The sequence below is a fragment of the Fimicolochytrium jonesii genome, assembly GCF_025526975.1.
Source record: "Fimicolochytrium jonesii strain JEL569 chromosome Unknown EV422scaffold_8, whole genome shotgun sequence".
In the NCBI taxonomy this organism is placed as follows: Eukaryota; Fungi; Chytridiomycota; class Chytridiomycetes; order Spizellomycetales; family Powellomycetaceae; genus Fimicolochytrium; species Fimicolochytrium jonesii.
In genome coordinates this window covers 102,878-119,669 of record NW_026515675.1, presented here as the reverse complement: position 1 = coordinate 119,669, position 16,792 = coordinate 102,878, and the positions used below count along the sequence as shown (strand labels likewise).

Here is a 16,792-nt window from a genome sequence, read left to right as displayed (position 1 = left end):
TGAGCACGGCTTCCTCATATCAACACTATCAACAGGCCACCGGCAAAAGACGGAGATTATAGCCACATAACGTTGGACTCCTGAACAGCAACTGGAATCCCGTCCCAGTCGCAGTAAGTAGGAGCTATCACCCTTGCATCGCCTTCCAATCGACATTGCATCACAACGCGAGGCGTGCCCTCTCGAAGGTTTTCCACATCAGTCCGTTCGATTCTCCATCGGACGAATCTGTCCTGCAAGCTGAAGAGGCAGCTGGTTTGAGCGGACTCAGCCATTCAACGACCACACTCCTCGTCATATAGTCTCAGCGTTCTCTCCGAATCACACATTTTCCGACCTGTCAGGATTTGTAGGCTTCCCTTGAAGTTGCGATTACGCCACACAATCAACTCGCACGCTCTTGACCTGACTGCCTTTCGGAAGGAGGATTATGATGGCCACTGTTGAGCCTGACGTAGTGGGTGGGCAACAACGTGTCCTCGAGAGCGATAGGCCCGTACCGGTGAAGAAGCCGCTGGAGGCGCAGCATGAGGATGGGATTCTCGAAAGGGAGGCATACGGGGCCCAAGTGGCGGCCCCCGGTTCCGTTGCGGATGCTGTCAATCACTCGGCTGTAAAGTACGATGAGGCTATCCCAGAGAACGATGGCAGCGCACAAAAACCCGCAGATTCTGGCGACGACCTCCCGCCTCTGAGCACACACACGCCGGTTTTCCCAGACTCCAATGACGATGTCTCCATCAGTACCATCGTTACACCCCTACCAAATGCACCACGGTGTCCCGTCACAGTCGCATTCGGCCCGCGCAATGGCTGGTACGTCCGCTGGTCAGATGGAACAAGCGGGTGGGAATCTCTTCCACCGTCTCTACACGCCAAACTCAACAAGCGCCTACCATCCCTACCCGGTGTCCGGCAATTGAGTATATCGGATAACAGCGAATGGTTCGTGTCCTTCGACGATGGCTCCATCGCAACATCTGGGTTCCCACCTCGTGGAAAGCTGTGGGATGCGCTTCATAGCGACGCAGACGCCGATATCACCAACCTAGTGTTTGCGCCCGGCGGCGGCTTCTTGTTGACAAGAGAGGATGGAACGTACGTGTTTGAGAGGCTGCCAACGACTTTAAACGATCTGCTGAATAAGAGGGGCCGTGGAGATCCGCGGATAGACTACGTCGCCATTTCAAAGTTGGGTGGCTGGTTTGTCATGTTCGAAGACCGAGAGTGCATCTGGGAAGGTCTCCCTCCGCGCTTGGAAAAGGTCCTCATCCAAACCGTAAGAAAGAACCCACCTTTACTTTTGGTTGGATTATCCTCTTCGGAAATGATGCACTACTTTGTCGCCGTGGGAACTGCCACCGATACCAACATCGATTACCCTGGCCTCAAAGCGGCCCTGTCCTGGGCCAAACGCGAAACCGACGTGCAACCCGAGATGAACGTCAACTACACCGGCCCGATGCCTGTCCCGCCGGTAGATTCTGCCATCTACGAAGACCTATTTCGGCATGCCGCTGCAGGGGACTTCAGTGACGGCCTCTCTCCTGACGCCGGTGATGCATTTGATCTCGATGATGATGTAAAGTCTTCCATCGGCGGTGGCGGGTCCGTCGTCGAGGTCAAGCTGGGAGGTGCGGCAAACAAAGGGTCTGGGTATATCTACGGCGCTCCCATCGATGGAAACGTCGAGGCAGAGGAAGGCGGGCGTCTTTTACTGCGCGCAGCCTCTTCAGCTCAACTCGAAACGAAAGATCCCAAACGAGGCTGGAGCCTGATGGGCGCCAGTCTCCCATCTCCCACGATTCAACCCCCAGCCGCTGCCATCCTGCCATCCGCTTCTACCGCGGCCGGTTCGCCCTCTTCATCGGCTGGCATAGGTTCTTTCTTTTCCTCCGTTTTTGGATTATCCAAAACTCCTGACCAAAATGCTCAGTCCACGCGAACGACGTCACGGAATCGGTCCAGGACAAGGCAAGATTCCAGGGGAGCAAAACAGTCGCAACAGCAGCAGCAAGGTGGCCAGCAACAGAAAGCCATGGAAAGTCCGCAAGATGTCGATGAGTATGATAGTGCGAGCGACATGATGCTCGATCGAGTTGCGCAATTGAAGGGTCAATTGCAGGAGCGGTAAGACATCTTCCTTTTCAATTGTTCAATAACTTTCGGCCGAGTCTGAACCATATACCATATTGCACTTTCTAGACTATCGGAACTTCCTACATCTTCCCGCTTCTACCCACCACTGACTCGCCTCTCCAAGAAGCTCGATGAGCACGCCTACCACCTTACAACCCTCCGCTCCCAGCACACAACCCCCGAACAGCTAGCCGACACGGAATACTACGTCCTGTACTGCGAGGGCTGGCTTGAGGCGTCTGAGATTGTGCCATTGGACAACCCGTGGCTGAATGGATGGGTCGAAGGAAAGTTTGGCTGTTCGGTAGATGAGGTTGCGAAGGCTGTTCAGGCCTACAATAAGACGGAGGAGGCCGCGATCACGGGGGCGCACGCGGTTGTGAAGGGAAGTGGGGTGTTTTCCGAAGAACCGGAAGATATCTTGGCGTCGGACACGGATGCTGTGGATGTCGAGAACGGCAAGCAGGTCGACGCAGACGTTACTACTTCCGCAGGGAAGACGGAACAACAGACGATCGACGAACATCTGCGTTTGAGCTATGTGTATGAGGCAGAGTTCACAAAGACAGTGGGCTTGGGCCTTGCACCGTCCGCAAGTCTCACAGATACAGCCGGCCAGAATGAGTAGACAGATATACCCCCGTTTCAGCCCACAACACATCCTTTACAATTTCCTCTGTTCCCCCTTGTATTTTACATATAGCTTATATGATGTCGTTTTCCAAGTTGGGCACGGTTTGTACGTCTCTTCCGGGCCAAATCATTCTTGTCGCGACCCGCCCTGAGTGCGTCGCGCCAAGTGTTACTGACAGTACGTACAGTCAGGGGACAGAAAGCCGTCTCTCCCCGACGATCGAGTTTAAGTCAGTGTCCTCCCGACGCGCCTCTCTGCCACGTTAGGTCTAAACGTCACCGGCGTGCCCACCATATTGCTCGCGCTGTACCCAAAGCATATAAAGCATCGATTGGGCATCTTCGCCAGCACACAAACTAGGTTACCGTGTTATCCCGTACCGGAATCACACATCGCTCTGCCATACTGCTGCTATTCTGGGGACGAAGTCAACCCGTTTATGTACTTCGCCGGTCTTGGCTCTTCCACGGAACCTTGGCATATATCTCTGAGAAAATCGGTGAATTCCAGAGTTTTGCCGAATTGGACTTTCCCGACGTTTCCGGTGGTCACTCGCCCCAGCTCGGCTTCCCGGGCTACGGGTGGAGCGTTTCATTTCATAAAACGCCATGTTCAACAATCTTTTCAGGAAGTCTGAGCCGGTAGATGCCTCCAAAGCCGCGCCGGAGCCCGCGAATCCACCGCTGCCATCCGCCGCAGCCCCGCCTAGACCTTCCTACTCCTCTGGAACACCTCCACCGACGGGGCAACCGCAGTCCAGTGATGTATTTATCAAACTGGCCTTGGAGCAGTTGCAAGCCGCGAAGGAGGCCAAGAAGTTGACGCCTCTTAGAAATGCCTCACAATCGGCGCTGGGTAAGCGAATCTATACGATTATGGGTATGGGGAAATCCTCTGATGCACCTTCTCAAACCTTCCAGAGGCACTGGAATCCCACACGATCATGGACTCGCAATCAATACAGACCATCTTCTCCCCGTTCCAAATCGCGTGTCGGACCCGCCAACCCGTTCTCGCCACTATTGCGATCGATTGTCTTGGGAAGCTTTTCACGTACAACTACTGGGGAAAGCATGAGGTCATATTGGAGGGAGGCGCCGCCGTTGGCGGATCCGTGGCGGATCTGGATATGGAACCGCCGATGAAGGAGTCGGGTCGGCTATCGGGGGATGATGACCGTAGTAGCATGGAGAGTGAGCCGGATGGGAGCGGCGGGATGGTTGCATTGGTGGTAGATACCATATGCGATACGTTTGGTGGTGGAGAGAATACAGACGAGAAAGTCCAATTGCAGATTGTGAAGGTAAGGTGTGGCACTTCCCACGCAATGCGCAAAACATCCGGAAGGGCTGACCTCTCGATTACAGGCTTTATTGGCAGCAGTCTCCGCTACCGATCCCAACGCCGCCATCCACGGCGGAGTGCTCTTGAAAGCAGTCCGCACAACGTACAACATCTTTTTGCTTTCGAAATCTGCAAACACGCAGATTGTCGCGCAAGCGACTTTGACTCAGATGGTACAGGCCGTTTTTGGTCGCGTGCCGAAAGTTCACAAGATCGAGGCGAATCCAGGGACCCCAGTGCCTGAAGACGCGCAGTCAAACCCTGCGGAGGATGGAAACAAAATATCCAATATGGCTGGAGAAGGAAAAGGCACACCTACGTCAGAATCCGAGCCGAAACTTCCAGCGACGGAGGGAAGCGTAGACGATGCTCGGTCAGCACGGTCAGAGCCGCATATGAAGGGTTCGCGCAGCATTGATAGCATGTGAGTTGCGGCGGTCTCCCGAATGACTGCGGGTGTCATGTGCTGAAATTAATATTTTATGACCAGGAGTTACGATGGTGACCAGACTGGTGCAACACAGGCTTTGAAGGATCTAACGCGTGGCGCGGCAGTTCGGGCATCTCAGGACATTCTGAACGAGTCGTCCAAGCAAGTCAAAGGGTCGCCGGCTGACCAATACTTGAAAGACGCGTATCTTGTCTTCAGGGCTTTGTGCAAGTTGAGCATGAAGCCAATCCCAGCTCCAGAGGGGTAGGTCTAATTTTCGAAGTGACACTTTTTCACTTTCGTTGCAATACCGCTCACCTGGCACATTCATCAGGGCAACTGATCTCAAATCTCATGCGATGCGGTCCAAGCTCCTGTCGCTCCACCTCGTCTTCACAATCCTCTCCACTCATATGTACATATTTACTATTCCTGCGCCAGTTCTATTTTCCTCCGGCACTGCAACGAAAGGCGATCCTAGCGCGGTCTTTTTCGTCCACGCTGTGAAGCAGTATTTATGTTTGAGTTTGAGTCGCAATGCTGTGAGCGTGGTTCCACAAGTGTTCGACATCTCGCTGGAGATTTTCGGGAAGGTTTTAACGGGATTGCGGACTGTATTGAAGGTAAGCCACCGGCTCTGCCCACTGACGCCAGTCTTATTTTTGCTGATCGTAAACTGGGAGTAGAAAGAGCTTTCCGTCATATTCACCGAGATCGTGATCCCGATTGTGGAAGCACGGTCGTCTATAACCTTTCACCAGCGCATGTCGTTGCTGAAATCGCTGGAACGTATTCTTTCCGATCCACAAGGAGATGGGGGGAGGATCCTCGTCGAGATCTATCTCAACTATGATTGCGATGTCGAAGCAGGAGCCCGAGAAAACATTTGGGAACGTCTGATAAACGCATTGGCGAAAGTGATGACGCAACACTACGAGCCGAGTGCCACACCCACCGCGCAAGCAGCGCAGCAGACGCAAAAAATCGGCCTTGGAGGTCCACCCGCAATCACCACCGCGAATATGACCAGTTTCACGAAAGACCAAGTGCGCGAGCTCTATTCTTCTACCGGCGATTACATGGAGTTGAAGAAGCGCGGGCTGGAGCTGATGGTCAGAGGCGTGCTGCGACCTCTGATTGCCTGGTGCAGTACAAGAAGTCCTGTGGCGGCCCAGGCGCTAGACGAGGAGAAGGCTCGTAAAAGCGAGGAAGGGGACACATCAGGGAAACTGGGTCTGCTAACCGAGGAGGATGGGAAGAAGGCTTCAGCGGTGAAGCGAACCGCCGACGATCCGACCGCGTTCGAGAACCTCAAACAGCGGAAACAGGTGTTGAGTGAAGGCATCAAGCAATTCAACTTCAAACCCAAAAAGGGCATGCAGTACCTTCTGAATTCTGGTTGCATCGCTTCTCGAACGCCGCGCGATATCGCTCGATTCTTGCTCACGAACGACGGACTCAACAAGTCGATGATTGGAGAATTCTTGGGCGAAGGCGAAGAGGAGAATATCGCGATCATGCATGCTTTTGTTGATGAGATGGATTTCACAGGCCTCACATTCACCGACGCCTTGCGACTCTTTCTACAATCGTTCCGATTGCCTGGAGAAGCCCAGAAGATCGATCGATTCATGTTGAAATACGCGGAGCGTTACGTTAAAGGCAACCCTCAAAGTTTTAGTAGTGCTGACACAGCCTATGTATTAGCTTACTCCGTGATTATGCTCAACACCGATCAACACAATGCGCAAGTAAAAAAGCGCATGACGAAGCCGGAGTTCATCAAGAACAACCGCGCCATTGACAATGGTCAAGACATCCCACCGGAAGTTCTTGAAGCCATCTACGATGAGATCAACAAGAACGAAATTGTGATGAAGGATGAACAATCGGCCGCCGGTCTTGTTAGTCCTGGCGGACCAAACTCGGCCTCCGGTGCTGGCGCCGCAGGTGCCAAGCGTGAAGTCGCGCAATTCGCGTTGGCGAGCGAAACAATGGCTTTGAAAACGGAAGCTATGTTCAATACCATGCTGAAAGGGAAGAGCAAGCGCAGCACTCTCATTGCGTCGAATAAGGAAAGCACGGCCTCGGGCGAATTCTACGTTGCAAGACACTATGAGCACGTAAAGGGAATGTTCCAAATCATCTGGATGAGCATTCTCACCGGCATCAGTGGACCATTACAGGAGAGCGAGGATGTCGAGACCATTCTCGTCGCATTGGAGGGGTTCAAGCACGCTACGCGCATCGCCTGTCTGTTCGATATGGACCTGGAAAAGAAAGCATTCATCTCCACACTGAGCAAATTCACCATGCTGGGCAACATGCAGGAGATGAAAGCGAAGAATCTGGAGGCAACCAAGTGCTTACTGGACATCGCGTTCACCGAAGGAAACCATTTAGGGGAAAACTGGAAGGACGTGGTGCTTTGTGTGAGTCAATTGGAAAAGCTCCAAGTCGCAGGAGAGAACGAACAAGACGGGTCAAGACCACGCGCGTCGACCGACAGACTTCAACGACGCGAGTCGTCGCATGGACTCACGCGTACTGGATACCTCCAGGAAGCTGCGGCCGAAGCTAGTTCGCAGAGCATGACTGTCGTAGTTGATCGAATCTTCACGGGAAGCGTGAAGCTCTCCGGTTCCGCCATTGTAGCGTTCGTGAAAGCCTTATGCGAGGTCTCATGGGACGAAATTACGTTCTCTTCCGATCGCGAGCATCCACGTATGTACTGCCTTCAGCGGCTCGTCGAAATCTCCTACTATAACATGAAGCGTATTCGTGTCGAGTGGTCCAACATCTGGGCCATCCTTGGAGATCACTTCAATCAGGTCGGATGCCATCCCAACAGCAACGTGGGATATTTTGCCTTGGACAAATTGCGCCAGCTGGCCATGAAATTCTTGGAATTGGAGGAGCTACCCAATTTCAAGTTCCAAAAGGACTTCCTACGACCTTTTGAGCATGTACTAGGGAATAACAGCGATGTGAAGATCAAGGACATGGTGTTGGCGTGTTTGCAACAAATGATCCAGGCGAAAAGCAAAAGCATCAAGAGTGGTTGGAAAGCTATGTTTGGCGCGTTCATTCGGGCCGCCAGGGAGACCCACGGTAAGATCTTATACGTTTCGCGCACGATCATCACAATGGCTTGACTGCTGACGCTACCATCAACTCAGAACCCATCGTTCTGCTCGCCTTCGACATCGTAAAGGGAATCTTCAAGACAAATTTTGAAAGTGTCGTCGTCAATCAAACTTTCCCAGATGCTGTATCCTGCCTGGTGGAACTATGCAAGAACCGCAAATTCGCGCGAACCAGCCTCCAATCCGTCGAGATTCTCAAGCAATCCATCCCTCGCATCTACGAGCTCTCCAAGACGCAACAAGGGTCGAAGCTTCTCATCACCGCTGCTAGCACTATGAATGTGATGCGGTCGAACGAGAACCTGACAGAGTCGGTACATCAGGGACTCTTGGCTTCCACGCCGACATCTGCTGCTACACCTGCTGCTGTGGCGACTGGCCAAGCGAAGTTGGCTGTACCTGCTGCCACGGCAGCTGGTGGGCTAGGCCCGGAAGACGACCCCAGCTTCAGATTTTGGTTCCCGATCTTGTTTGGGCTATACGAGGTTATCATGACTTGCGACTTGGAGGTTCGAACCAGGTACGTTCTCCGCTATGAGTTGAGAGCTACGAAGGAGCAGGACGGTTGATTCAAAATGCGCAATGCAGGGCTTTGAATTACCTTTTCGATACTTTGAAACAATACGGTGCATCATTTTCACGCGACTTTTGGGAGGTCATTTCCAAAGGGGTTCTCTTCCCTATATTCGACGACTTGCGCCTATCCAGGCAGGAGCACACGAAGTTCGCCAACAAGGAAGACATGTCTGTCTGGCTCTCTACCACGCTCATCCAAGCACTACGGCAGTTCATCGACTTGTTTGGTCATTATTTCGATACACTGAGCTTTCAGATCGATGGAGTCTTGGAGCTCCTGACAGTCTGCATGACGCAAGAGAACGAGACGCTTGCGAGAATCGGAAGTACCTGTCTTCAGCAATTTATCGAGGGCAACGTGTCCAAATTGGATGGCGATATATGGGAGAAGATTTCCACCATGTTCGTCCATCTTTTCGATGTGACAACACCGAATGCTCTGTTCTTCGACCCCAATGAGAGTGGAGATATCCCAGCGCCAGCTTCAGCCATTCAACCACCAACTATTATGCCACTTGGAGAAGAGAAGGGTCTGTCCATTGAGACCCGTCCGAAACGCCCAAGACCTCAGAAGAAGGAGTTTCAGCAAATCATCGTCAAATGCGTGCTTCATCTTCTCGTCATTCAAACTCTGCAGGAAGTGCTTGCGTCAGGGTCTGACGACGCCGTATATCGCAGCTTGAACTCCAAAAACCTCTTCACGTTACTAGACTGTCTCGAGCGAAGTTACCGCTTCGCCCGCGCTTTCAACGGCGACATGGAACTACGGATGGCGTTATATCGCATGGGTTTCATGAAACAGCTACCGAATTTGCTGAAACAAGAGACGAGCAGCGTGTCGACTTATGTGGGCGTGCTGATCAAGATGTACCTAGATCCAAGCGATGAAAGGACAGGCATGAGGCCGGAGATCGCGAAGAGATTAGTGCCGTAAGTGATTTGCTGTCTTGGTGTAGAAATCTGCGCAGGGCAATGGAAAGAGGCTTACATGTTGTATTGCCTGTTCAGATTATGTCACGACATTCTTACACATTACAACTCATTGGATCCCGAATCCAAGCGGCGGAATGTCAATGCATGGCGGCCGGTAGTCGTGACGATACTCAACGCTCTCATTGATTTCGATAACGATCAGTTCCGTCTCCAGATGCCACATTTCTACGGCGAGGTGGTCAATCTTCTCGGCCAAGACGTGACTCCTGACATCAGGCTCGTACTGCACGCGCTACTCATCCGCACCGGAATGACGTTCGGGATCATGACGGAAGGGGAAGCCCTAAGTGCCCGCGCGAGTCGCACATCCCTTACCGGCAGCATGGAGGCTTTGCAAGCACAAGAATCCATTGCACTGATACCCGAACATGGCATCGGAAAGACCTTTTCGACCATCAACACAGACGCTGGAGATGACGCCGGAGCGTTAGCTAGCGGCTTAATCGAGTCAGGTGGTGTGGATGCCGAGGCGTTACCAGATTTGGGCATCCCAGACGCGCCACTGGATATCGGCGACGCTGATGGAGATGGACCAACCATGAGAGGCGAAGGTGGCTGGATTGTCAGCAACAACGATCTCTTACAGCCCGACGAATCTGTGGCCAAGCCTGGCATGCCTGTTGGGGACACATCGTCCTCAATAGCAGCGATCACACTTGTGTCAAATGATTCGCATCAGGTATCTGGCCAGCCACCAGAAGCAGCTGAGAGCGCTCCATCGAATACGGACCGCGCCCTCGCGTCAGAATACCCCTCTTCGGGGTCAGACGAGCGCCAACGGAAGGAGCACGAAGAACAGGACAAGGCGGAGAATGATGGACTTGATTTTACGTAGTCATCCTGCATCCCTCCAAGCCCTAAATGGAAATTCTGTCCCATATATCCATTTTCATTCCATTTATCATCTTGACATCTTTGACTGTCGTCTCCATACAACGGCGCGTCACGTGACTGTCGGATGCCTTTTTTTGCAAGTTGGTGAGGAAAGGCTTCTTCCTCACGCGGCCAACAACCAACATTCGCTTGGTTCGACCTCCCACCACATACTAATTTCGCCATGCCTCACTCCTTCGGTACGTCAGATGGAGGGAGAACGCCTGCCCGTTCGAATTTTGGATTTGCGGGGAGAACCTATGCCCGTTCAATTTCGGCGTTCCGAAGAGTAACGATATACGGTCCAAGTTTCTAAACTTCTTTCTTCCCAATAGGTCTCAGGGCTCGCACCAGGCACCTTTTCTCCCGGAACTTCCGTGAGAAGGGTTCCATTCCCCTCTCCACTTACCTTAAGAGCTACAAGGTTGGAGACATTGTGGACATTAAGGCCAACGGTGCTGTCCACAAGGGTATGCCCCACAAGTTCTACCACGGGTGCGTGTCATGGTAGCTTCGAGCGTGCGAGTTGGTGGAAGCAGACGAGGGGGAAGTTGGGAGGTGGGCTGAGATGATGTGGAGTGGGGAGAGGGGCAATAATGGGATGCGATATGCCGAAAGATTGTGGTGGGAACATATGGGGGAGTAGCTTGCATGCAACAGTTAGCAAAGCCTGTGCAAGGAACGAAACGTGGGCGATTGCAGTAGTTAGCCAGTCGGGAGTCAACAAGTGAAGCTTGGCAGCGGGGTCGACAATTGATAGCTGCATAGAAGCGTGGGAGGAAGTTCTACGGAGGCATGGATGTCGCTGACACGAAACACAACCCTTCCAGAAAGACCGGTATCATCTACAACGTGACCAAGTCTTCGGTCGGTATCATTGTTCACAAGCAAGTGGGCAACCGGTACATTGAGAAGCGTGTGAACATTCGTGTGGAGCACATCAAGCACAGCAACTGCCGATTGGACTTTTTGCGCCGAGTCAAGGCTAACGCTGCTGCTAAGAAGGAGGCGAAAGAGAAGGGTGGTAAGTAATCTCAATCGACGAAAGATGCGACGAGTGCAGTTGAAGTATGAGACATTGATGGCTATTGTCTTTCAATCAGTCTCTTTCAACTTAAAGCGTCAACCCGTCGGACCCGTCAAGGCCCACCACGTCTCCACCAAGAACAACGCCCCCACCACCATCACCCCTGTCCCATACGAAGGTATGCTCTTTGGTTTGTGCGTCGATTGACCTGGGATCTTGAACTAAGCTCTTCTCCTTCTTTCAGCCCTTGTGTAATCTTTTTTGCTGCATTGCATAGATAAACCATTATTGTCCTGTCCATGTGCTGTTCATTTTGCTTTGCATGTGCCTCTCTTTTTCGGAGCTCGAGAATCTCCGGGAAGTCACTCGAAATTGGTGCCGTGATGCCGCTGAACAAGTGTGGGACTTTCGAGAGCATATTGAGACTTCGGCTTGGAGCAGCCACCCATTGGGTGCAAAGCTGTATCATCGTGGACGACTATCACCCAACCCCTTTTCCGCCGTACCGACCTCAACCTGAAGCCGGCTGCACGTTTTGTCTACTAGCCTGAATTTTGATATCCTTCTCGCGAAGCGTTGCGAAGCGGCTTCGTTCCGCGGAGGCGTCGTGACATTGTTCAAACCATTCCTCTTGTTTCACGCTTACTGTATTACGCACATGTATTCATCGGGAGACAAAGCTGAACAAGTCCAAGAAGGGTCCATGAGGGCAAACAGGCCAGCCGTGCGTGTTCATCACAAAGGAGGGGACGAAATCCGCGGACACGTCTCGAGTCTCGACGTGTGACTTGTGTGATCCGACGGGGCTAATAAAATGCATGTGTCAGTCGACATGGCTCTCGTGCTCCGATATCGATAGTTATACATGTCTGAGCGAGCGTATACATACTGTACATACCTAGTACTATATACTGTACTGTACAAAGGAGCTGGATCTGGAGTGAGCTGATTTCGCGGCAGATATCATGAGATTTGGACCATGTAGTACTTGTCCAGATCCCGAACAGCCTGTGAGTATATGGTGAAAAGCCACATGATGAGTCAGGGCCACAAATCGGACCGCTTTCGGAGGCCATCCGCCGGTTTAGGGATAAGCCTTGGATCCTCTTTGATTTATACTATAGGTGGCTTGAACGGGAAGGACAGTCAGTTAGCAAAAAGCTGTGCGCCCCCTCCAATTGAAATCAATGTCGGTCATTCATGTGAATTTGGCGTTACGGCAGTCGCTGATTTATTTCAGGGGGGTCCACAGCTTTTTGCGAACTGACTGAAGGTCCAGGATCCAACCCCAGCGTTTAAAACTGTCAGACGATGATCTCCCCTCTCCCAATTTCCGAAGCCTTCGATTGGGAGACTGAACCACAATAAAAACCGGACCCTGCATGGCTTTCCCAGTTCCAGCTGATGGCCAAAACATTCCTACTCCCGCTCGGAGAGTTCAGTGCGTTCGGTAACTTTCGGTTCCTAAAAGCCATCAAACTTCAGGTATACAATCAAGGGTTCTGCTTCGGTGGAATTCCAGAAAAACACTGACATGACCAAGTCCCTGAGCACTTTGTCGCTAGTCACACTACTACCCTGGTTCTCGTAACATTGCGAACTTACAAGCTTGCGGGCTACAAAAGCAGAATCCCAACTCCCGAGCGATCAGGGTTCAGCGATTACCGTAGGTAAGTGAGTGATGGATTACTGGTGACGCGCGAGGACAACTGCGGAGCATGTGCTGCGTGCATGCATATCGAAGGGCCGCCCCGTTCATGTCGATGGACGTGAAGGGGGCATTTGGGGTTTTGTTGTCTGTTGCGAAGATTCAGAAGAGTTGCAAAGGGGGCTTCAGCGCCCGATCGCGTCTGGGAGACGATTTTCATATATATACCGGAGGGGAGGGGCTTTAAACTTCGGCCGGTTCTAGGCCTTTAGCGGCTTGCCTTTGTTCGTCACCGTTCAATCAGAGTCCATATCTCACACCCCGGCGGGCTTGTTGCTGCGTTGGCGACATACTAAATGGAGTCGAAGCCGGCTGCCCGGTGGAGATTTAACTGCGGCAACGACTGTGAAGCCTCCTTGGTCGTCCTTCCCCTCCTCAGGCCCTGATCGCACGCCGGCTCACCATTCATTACGGTCCTCCCGTCCTTCCTTCCTTCCTCGTGCTCGATCTCATTCCCGCCGTACCAGCGGTCTGTACATTACGACGATATTTACTTGCCCTTCAATTCGCTGGAATAGGATCGCTTCCATATCCTCTTCGACCGAAATCCCGAAATCCTCGCCGTGGCAGTACCGACCAATACATTACAGGTAGCTTGAACCAAGCGACGCCGCAACTTCCAGCAACGTCCAGTGTCTCCCAGCAACGCCAACCGTGCCGAACCCCTGTCACACGTCGTCACCGCTATCCAGAATCCAAATCGGTTGCGCACGCCTTCCCGCCCATTTTTTCTCCTCCGGGCCAGTTGAAAATAGACAGCCACTGGCATATAAAACACACACATACGACTCGCGAACGTTTACCGGTCTGCTGTCCCCCACCGACTGTCCCCCAACCGACTGCGGGGCCTGCCACATCGGCGTTTTCCATCGGCACTTGCGTCAGGCCCAGAGGTCGGCCACGGTTGTCAGGAAGAAAAAGCCGCGCAGGCGACGTGAAACCGTACCGTACTGTACTGTACTGTACGGCAGCAGCAGCGTAAGGTGGTCTCGCCTCTTTGATCGGAGCAGACCCTCCGAGGCCCTGACGCTTTGTGAGCGAGCGGATTTCAAGTTCCGTCCACCGCTTTTATTTGCTCGATTCGACAGCTGGAGGGCAACCTGCCCTGTTGGATTTGAGCAACTATGGGTCCTTATAACAACTCCTCTGGCACTTCAAGAACACCGGTTCCGCCACAGCAGGAAGGGCTCATCCATCATCAACAGCCAGGTCCGTCCCAGCAAAATTCCCATCGTGGCTTGCCGCAGACACCGAGCGGCACTACTCCACCGAGGTGAGTTCGCAACAGACAGTCGTAGTGGGTACGGGGGAGGGCAGTGGCACCACCACCATGTGCCTCCCTGTGTCTCCATCCACTGCTAGTAGTGGTGTGTGTGACTTTAGAATCTGGGATGGGTGTCTGCGGAAAGCATGGATGATGCATCCAGGGGCCGTTCATGTGTGTGTGTTTGTGTGTGTGTTTTGCGTATGGCGAGACGTCTCGAGGGTGGCTCACACGCTTTTGCGCGGTCTCCCATCGAGCGATCGAGCCAGCCACGCGAGGCCCCCCCGCTGCGAGTTCCCACCGCGCTGGATTCGGAGTTCGTGATCGCGTCGCTTTCGCTGCCACCCACCGCCGTCAATGAGGCCCCCGAGAAAAAACACTCACGCCGCCCCCCCGCTCCCAAAACCCAACACCCAACCCCCCCCCCCCCCCCCCCCACCCACCCACAAACCTTTGATGATGACCTTGCATGGCTGGCTGACTCTGGCTCCTACTGCCTTCATTGTTCCTTCCAGACAATCGTACGCCCTACAGATCCTACAGCAACCCTCAAGAGCGCGCATGTCTGGATTCGGAAATTCCGGTATGTCAAATCGCAAACTTTTTTGCTTTGGTGCTGCCAATTTGTACTGTCGCTTTTGAGGGGAAATCATTAAATCCTTGTTCCCCAGATAGGAGACCGGTAGATCCAGTAAGTTCACCATCCTACTATTCTAGCGTGCCCCACTGTTACCGGCGGTTATCGGTCTGTATGTGTGAAGTGTGTCTAACTCTCGAAATAGCCAGCGATCCTACAAGTCACCGCCTTCGATGCCGCCGGAATGCAACCCATCAGGTTTGTTTCCTTTATTGTCTTACCTCTGACACGCGAGTCTTCACTCTTCTTGGCTATCATGCACACCGCCGGTAGTTGCATGTATTCGAACCTATAATAATTATTTATCTTCCGCTGTGTTGGACAGTGCGGATGAAGCTTCACGGCTCGTTGTCCATGCATCGCTATGGAGCGCGAACGGTCGAGAAGACCGGAATGTGGTCGTCAGTCCATACTACTATGTATCGCGGACCGGTCATGGGACAGGCGACGACGAGGCAGGCATATCAGCAAGGGACGGCGAGGACGGCGCTGACATGATGGACGACCACGAGAATCCGGACAATTGGCATGATGGGTCGTCAAGTACGCCAGAACCATCACAAGCAGCCGATTCAGTCCCTCCTCCCAACCTTGCTATCCTAAAACCGGCCGTAGACCATGATCAAGACATCCTCCGGAATCGGTCTCCATCGACGGTAGATCCCATTACTCGTTTAAAGCGACCGTCTGAAACGTCTCTGACCGCGGACGCGGAAAGCGTGAGCCCTTGGCAGCCAGTGGCGCCGTCCTCACCAGAATCCTCAGCCAGCGGGAGAGAACGACGCGATATGATTCAAACGTTAGTCGGTTCCGTCGTCAGCCAATGCCTCCCTTTGCAGGATCTAAGCGGTCAGCATGGGTACTTTGCGATCTTCTCCGACTTATCGATTCGAACGCCGGGCGAATATAGAATACGATTCAGCTTATTACAGCTGTTTCCCGCTACTGGGTGAGTGGGAGACAATTCTTACCTCGTTTAAGGTTTTCCGGTCCCGGTTCTGGCCCTGTTCGATAATCGAAATGCTAAACTGTGTTACAAATTCTTTACAACCAGGGCAACGGTGGAAAGTAGCCCATCTACACCGATCCTCGCCACAGCACTGAGCGACGTTATATCCGTCTATCAGCCAAAGCGGTTCCCTGGTCTATTGAGCACCACGGCGATTTCAGAGCACTTTGCCAAACAAGGAGTGCCAATACACGTGCGCAAGTTCAGCGTCAAGAACAGTCGAGAACCTCTCTCGCGCCCTACCGGTTCGCAAGGATAACAAGCACTACCCTCTTTGCATCAGCGCTTCTCGCCACACTCTTTCGCACCACTCTATATATCCGCTTGCAATCGATCCTACGTCACATTGCAACGACAGCCGTTTTCCGAGTCGCTCTCCCAGGTCTTCCGGCCCAAGCCGGTTTGGCGTCTCCCCCGTTCCTTTTGCCCCCGCGCGTTCCAGCCTGCAACCAGGGTCAATCACACTTGCCCAGTTTCAGCATCGCGGCCTCTATATCTGCAACCACTCGGCTTGATCCCGGCCCAGCTTCTTCCCTCGACCGCCGTACTCTGATCACGTTAAATAAGCGGCCCGGTTCGCTTTGGGTAGTCGAAAGGGGATTTCACTTCAACGTGCACTTCTTTTTGGGCACATCGGCTGATACAGGGGCGACAGCCGGCCGCCCTCATCTACCCTTAGCACGTTCGTTGGTTTTGCTACCGTTTCCTCGACATCATTTTGCAATGCTAGACAATGCGACGCAGCGCCTGATGAGTTTGATGCGGAAATCTGTTGAGGCCACCGACGTCGAGCACAGCGGACCTACTGCTTAGGGAATGCGGCGCCATAGTTGGAAGCGCTACGGGCTCGATGGCCCATGCATACTGTGGTTCTAATGTCGTCGATTGGAACGGTGTGAGCCGATCACCGACTGAAAATCATAACTTGGTCGAGTTTTTGTATTTGGGTCCCCCCATCTGTGTACATAACTTCATCGTCCCTTCATAGACCATGCTCAATCTTGCAATCAAA

The 16,792-nt window shown here is 52.9% G+C and overlaps 4 protein-coding genes across 4 annotated transcripts; all 4 read left to right on the top strand.

Moving 5' to 3' along the window:
• Positions 1–91: 91 nt before the first annotated feature.
• EV422DRAFT_619160 (uncharacterized protein) lies at positions 92–2,862 on the top strand. Its single transcript, XM_053074059.1, has 3 exons — positions 92–113; positions 345–2,130; positions 2,206–2,862. Exons 2-3 carry the CDS (start codon positions 431–433, stop codon positions 2,765–2,767), a joined length of 2,262 nt encoding a protein of 753 aa, XP_052926392.1. The 5' UTR covers positions 92–113; positions 345–430; the 3' UTR covers positions 2,768–2,862.
• Positions 2,863–2,909: 47 nt separating this feature from the next.
• On the top strand, positions 2,910–10,204 carry EV422DRAFT_586065 (uncharacterized protein). Its single transcript, XM_053073458.1, has 9 exons — positions 2,910–3,628; positions 3,694–4,076; positions 4,141–4,541; positions 4,608–4,811; positions 4,882–5,170; positions 5,234–7,658; positions 7,727–8,213; positions 8,282–9,199; positions 9,278–10,204. Exons 1-9 carry the CDS (start codon positions 3,382–3,384, stop codon positions 10,095–10,097), a joined length of 6,174 nt encoding a protein of 2,057 aa, XP_052926391.1. The 5' UTR covers positions 2,910–3,381; the 3' UTR covers positions 10,098–10,204.
• A 15-nt stretch (positions 10,205–10,219) lies between these two features.
• EV422DRAFT_411829 (60S ribosomal protein L21-A) lies at positions 10,220–11,693 on the top strand. The gene is made up of 5 exons (XM_053067041.1): positions 10,220–10,335; positions 10,471–10,630; positions 10,966–11,159; positions 11,239–11,340; positions 11,407–11,693. The coding sequence occupies exons 1-5, from the start codon at positions 10,320–10,322 to the stop codon at positions 11,415–11,417; spliced, it is 483 nt and encodes a 160-aa protein (XP_052926390.1). The 5' UTR covers positions 10,220–10,319; the 3' UTR covers positions 11,418–11,693.
• A 2,301-nt stretch (positions 11,694–13,994) lies between these two features.
• On the top strand, positions 13,995–16,593 carry EV422DRAFT_505498 (velvet factor-domain-containing protein; the record flags this gene model as incomplete). Its single annotated transcript, XM_053068493.1, has 9 exons — positions 13,995–14,143; positions 14,254–14,308; positions 14,669–14,717; positions 14,806–14,825; positions 14,917–14,969; positions 15,097–15,490; positions 15,611–15,720; positions 15,826–16,025; positions 16,064–16,593. The coding sequence occupies 9 exons, from the start codon at positions 13,995–13,997 to the stop codon at positions 16,591–16,593; spliced, it is 1,560 nt and encodes a 519-aa protein (XP_052926389.1).
• Between the last annotated feature and the right edge of the window lie 199 nt (positions 16,594–16,792).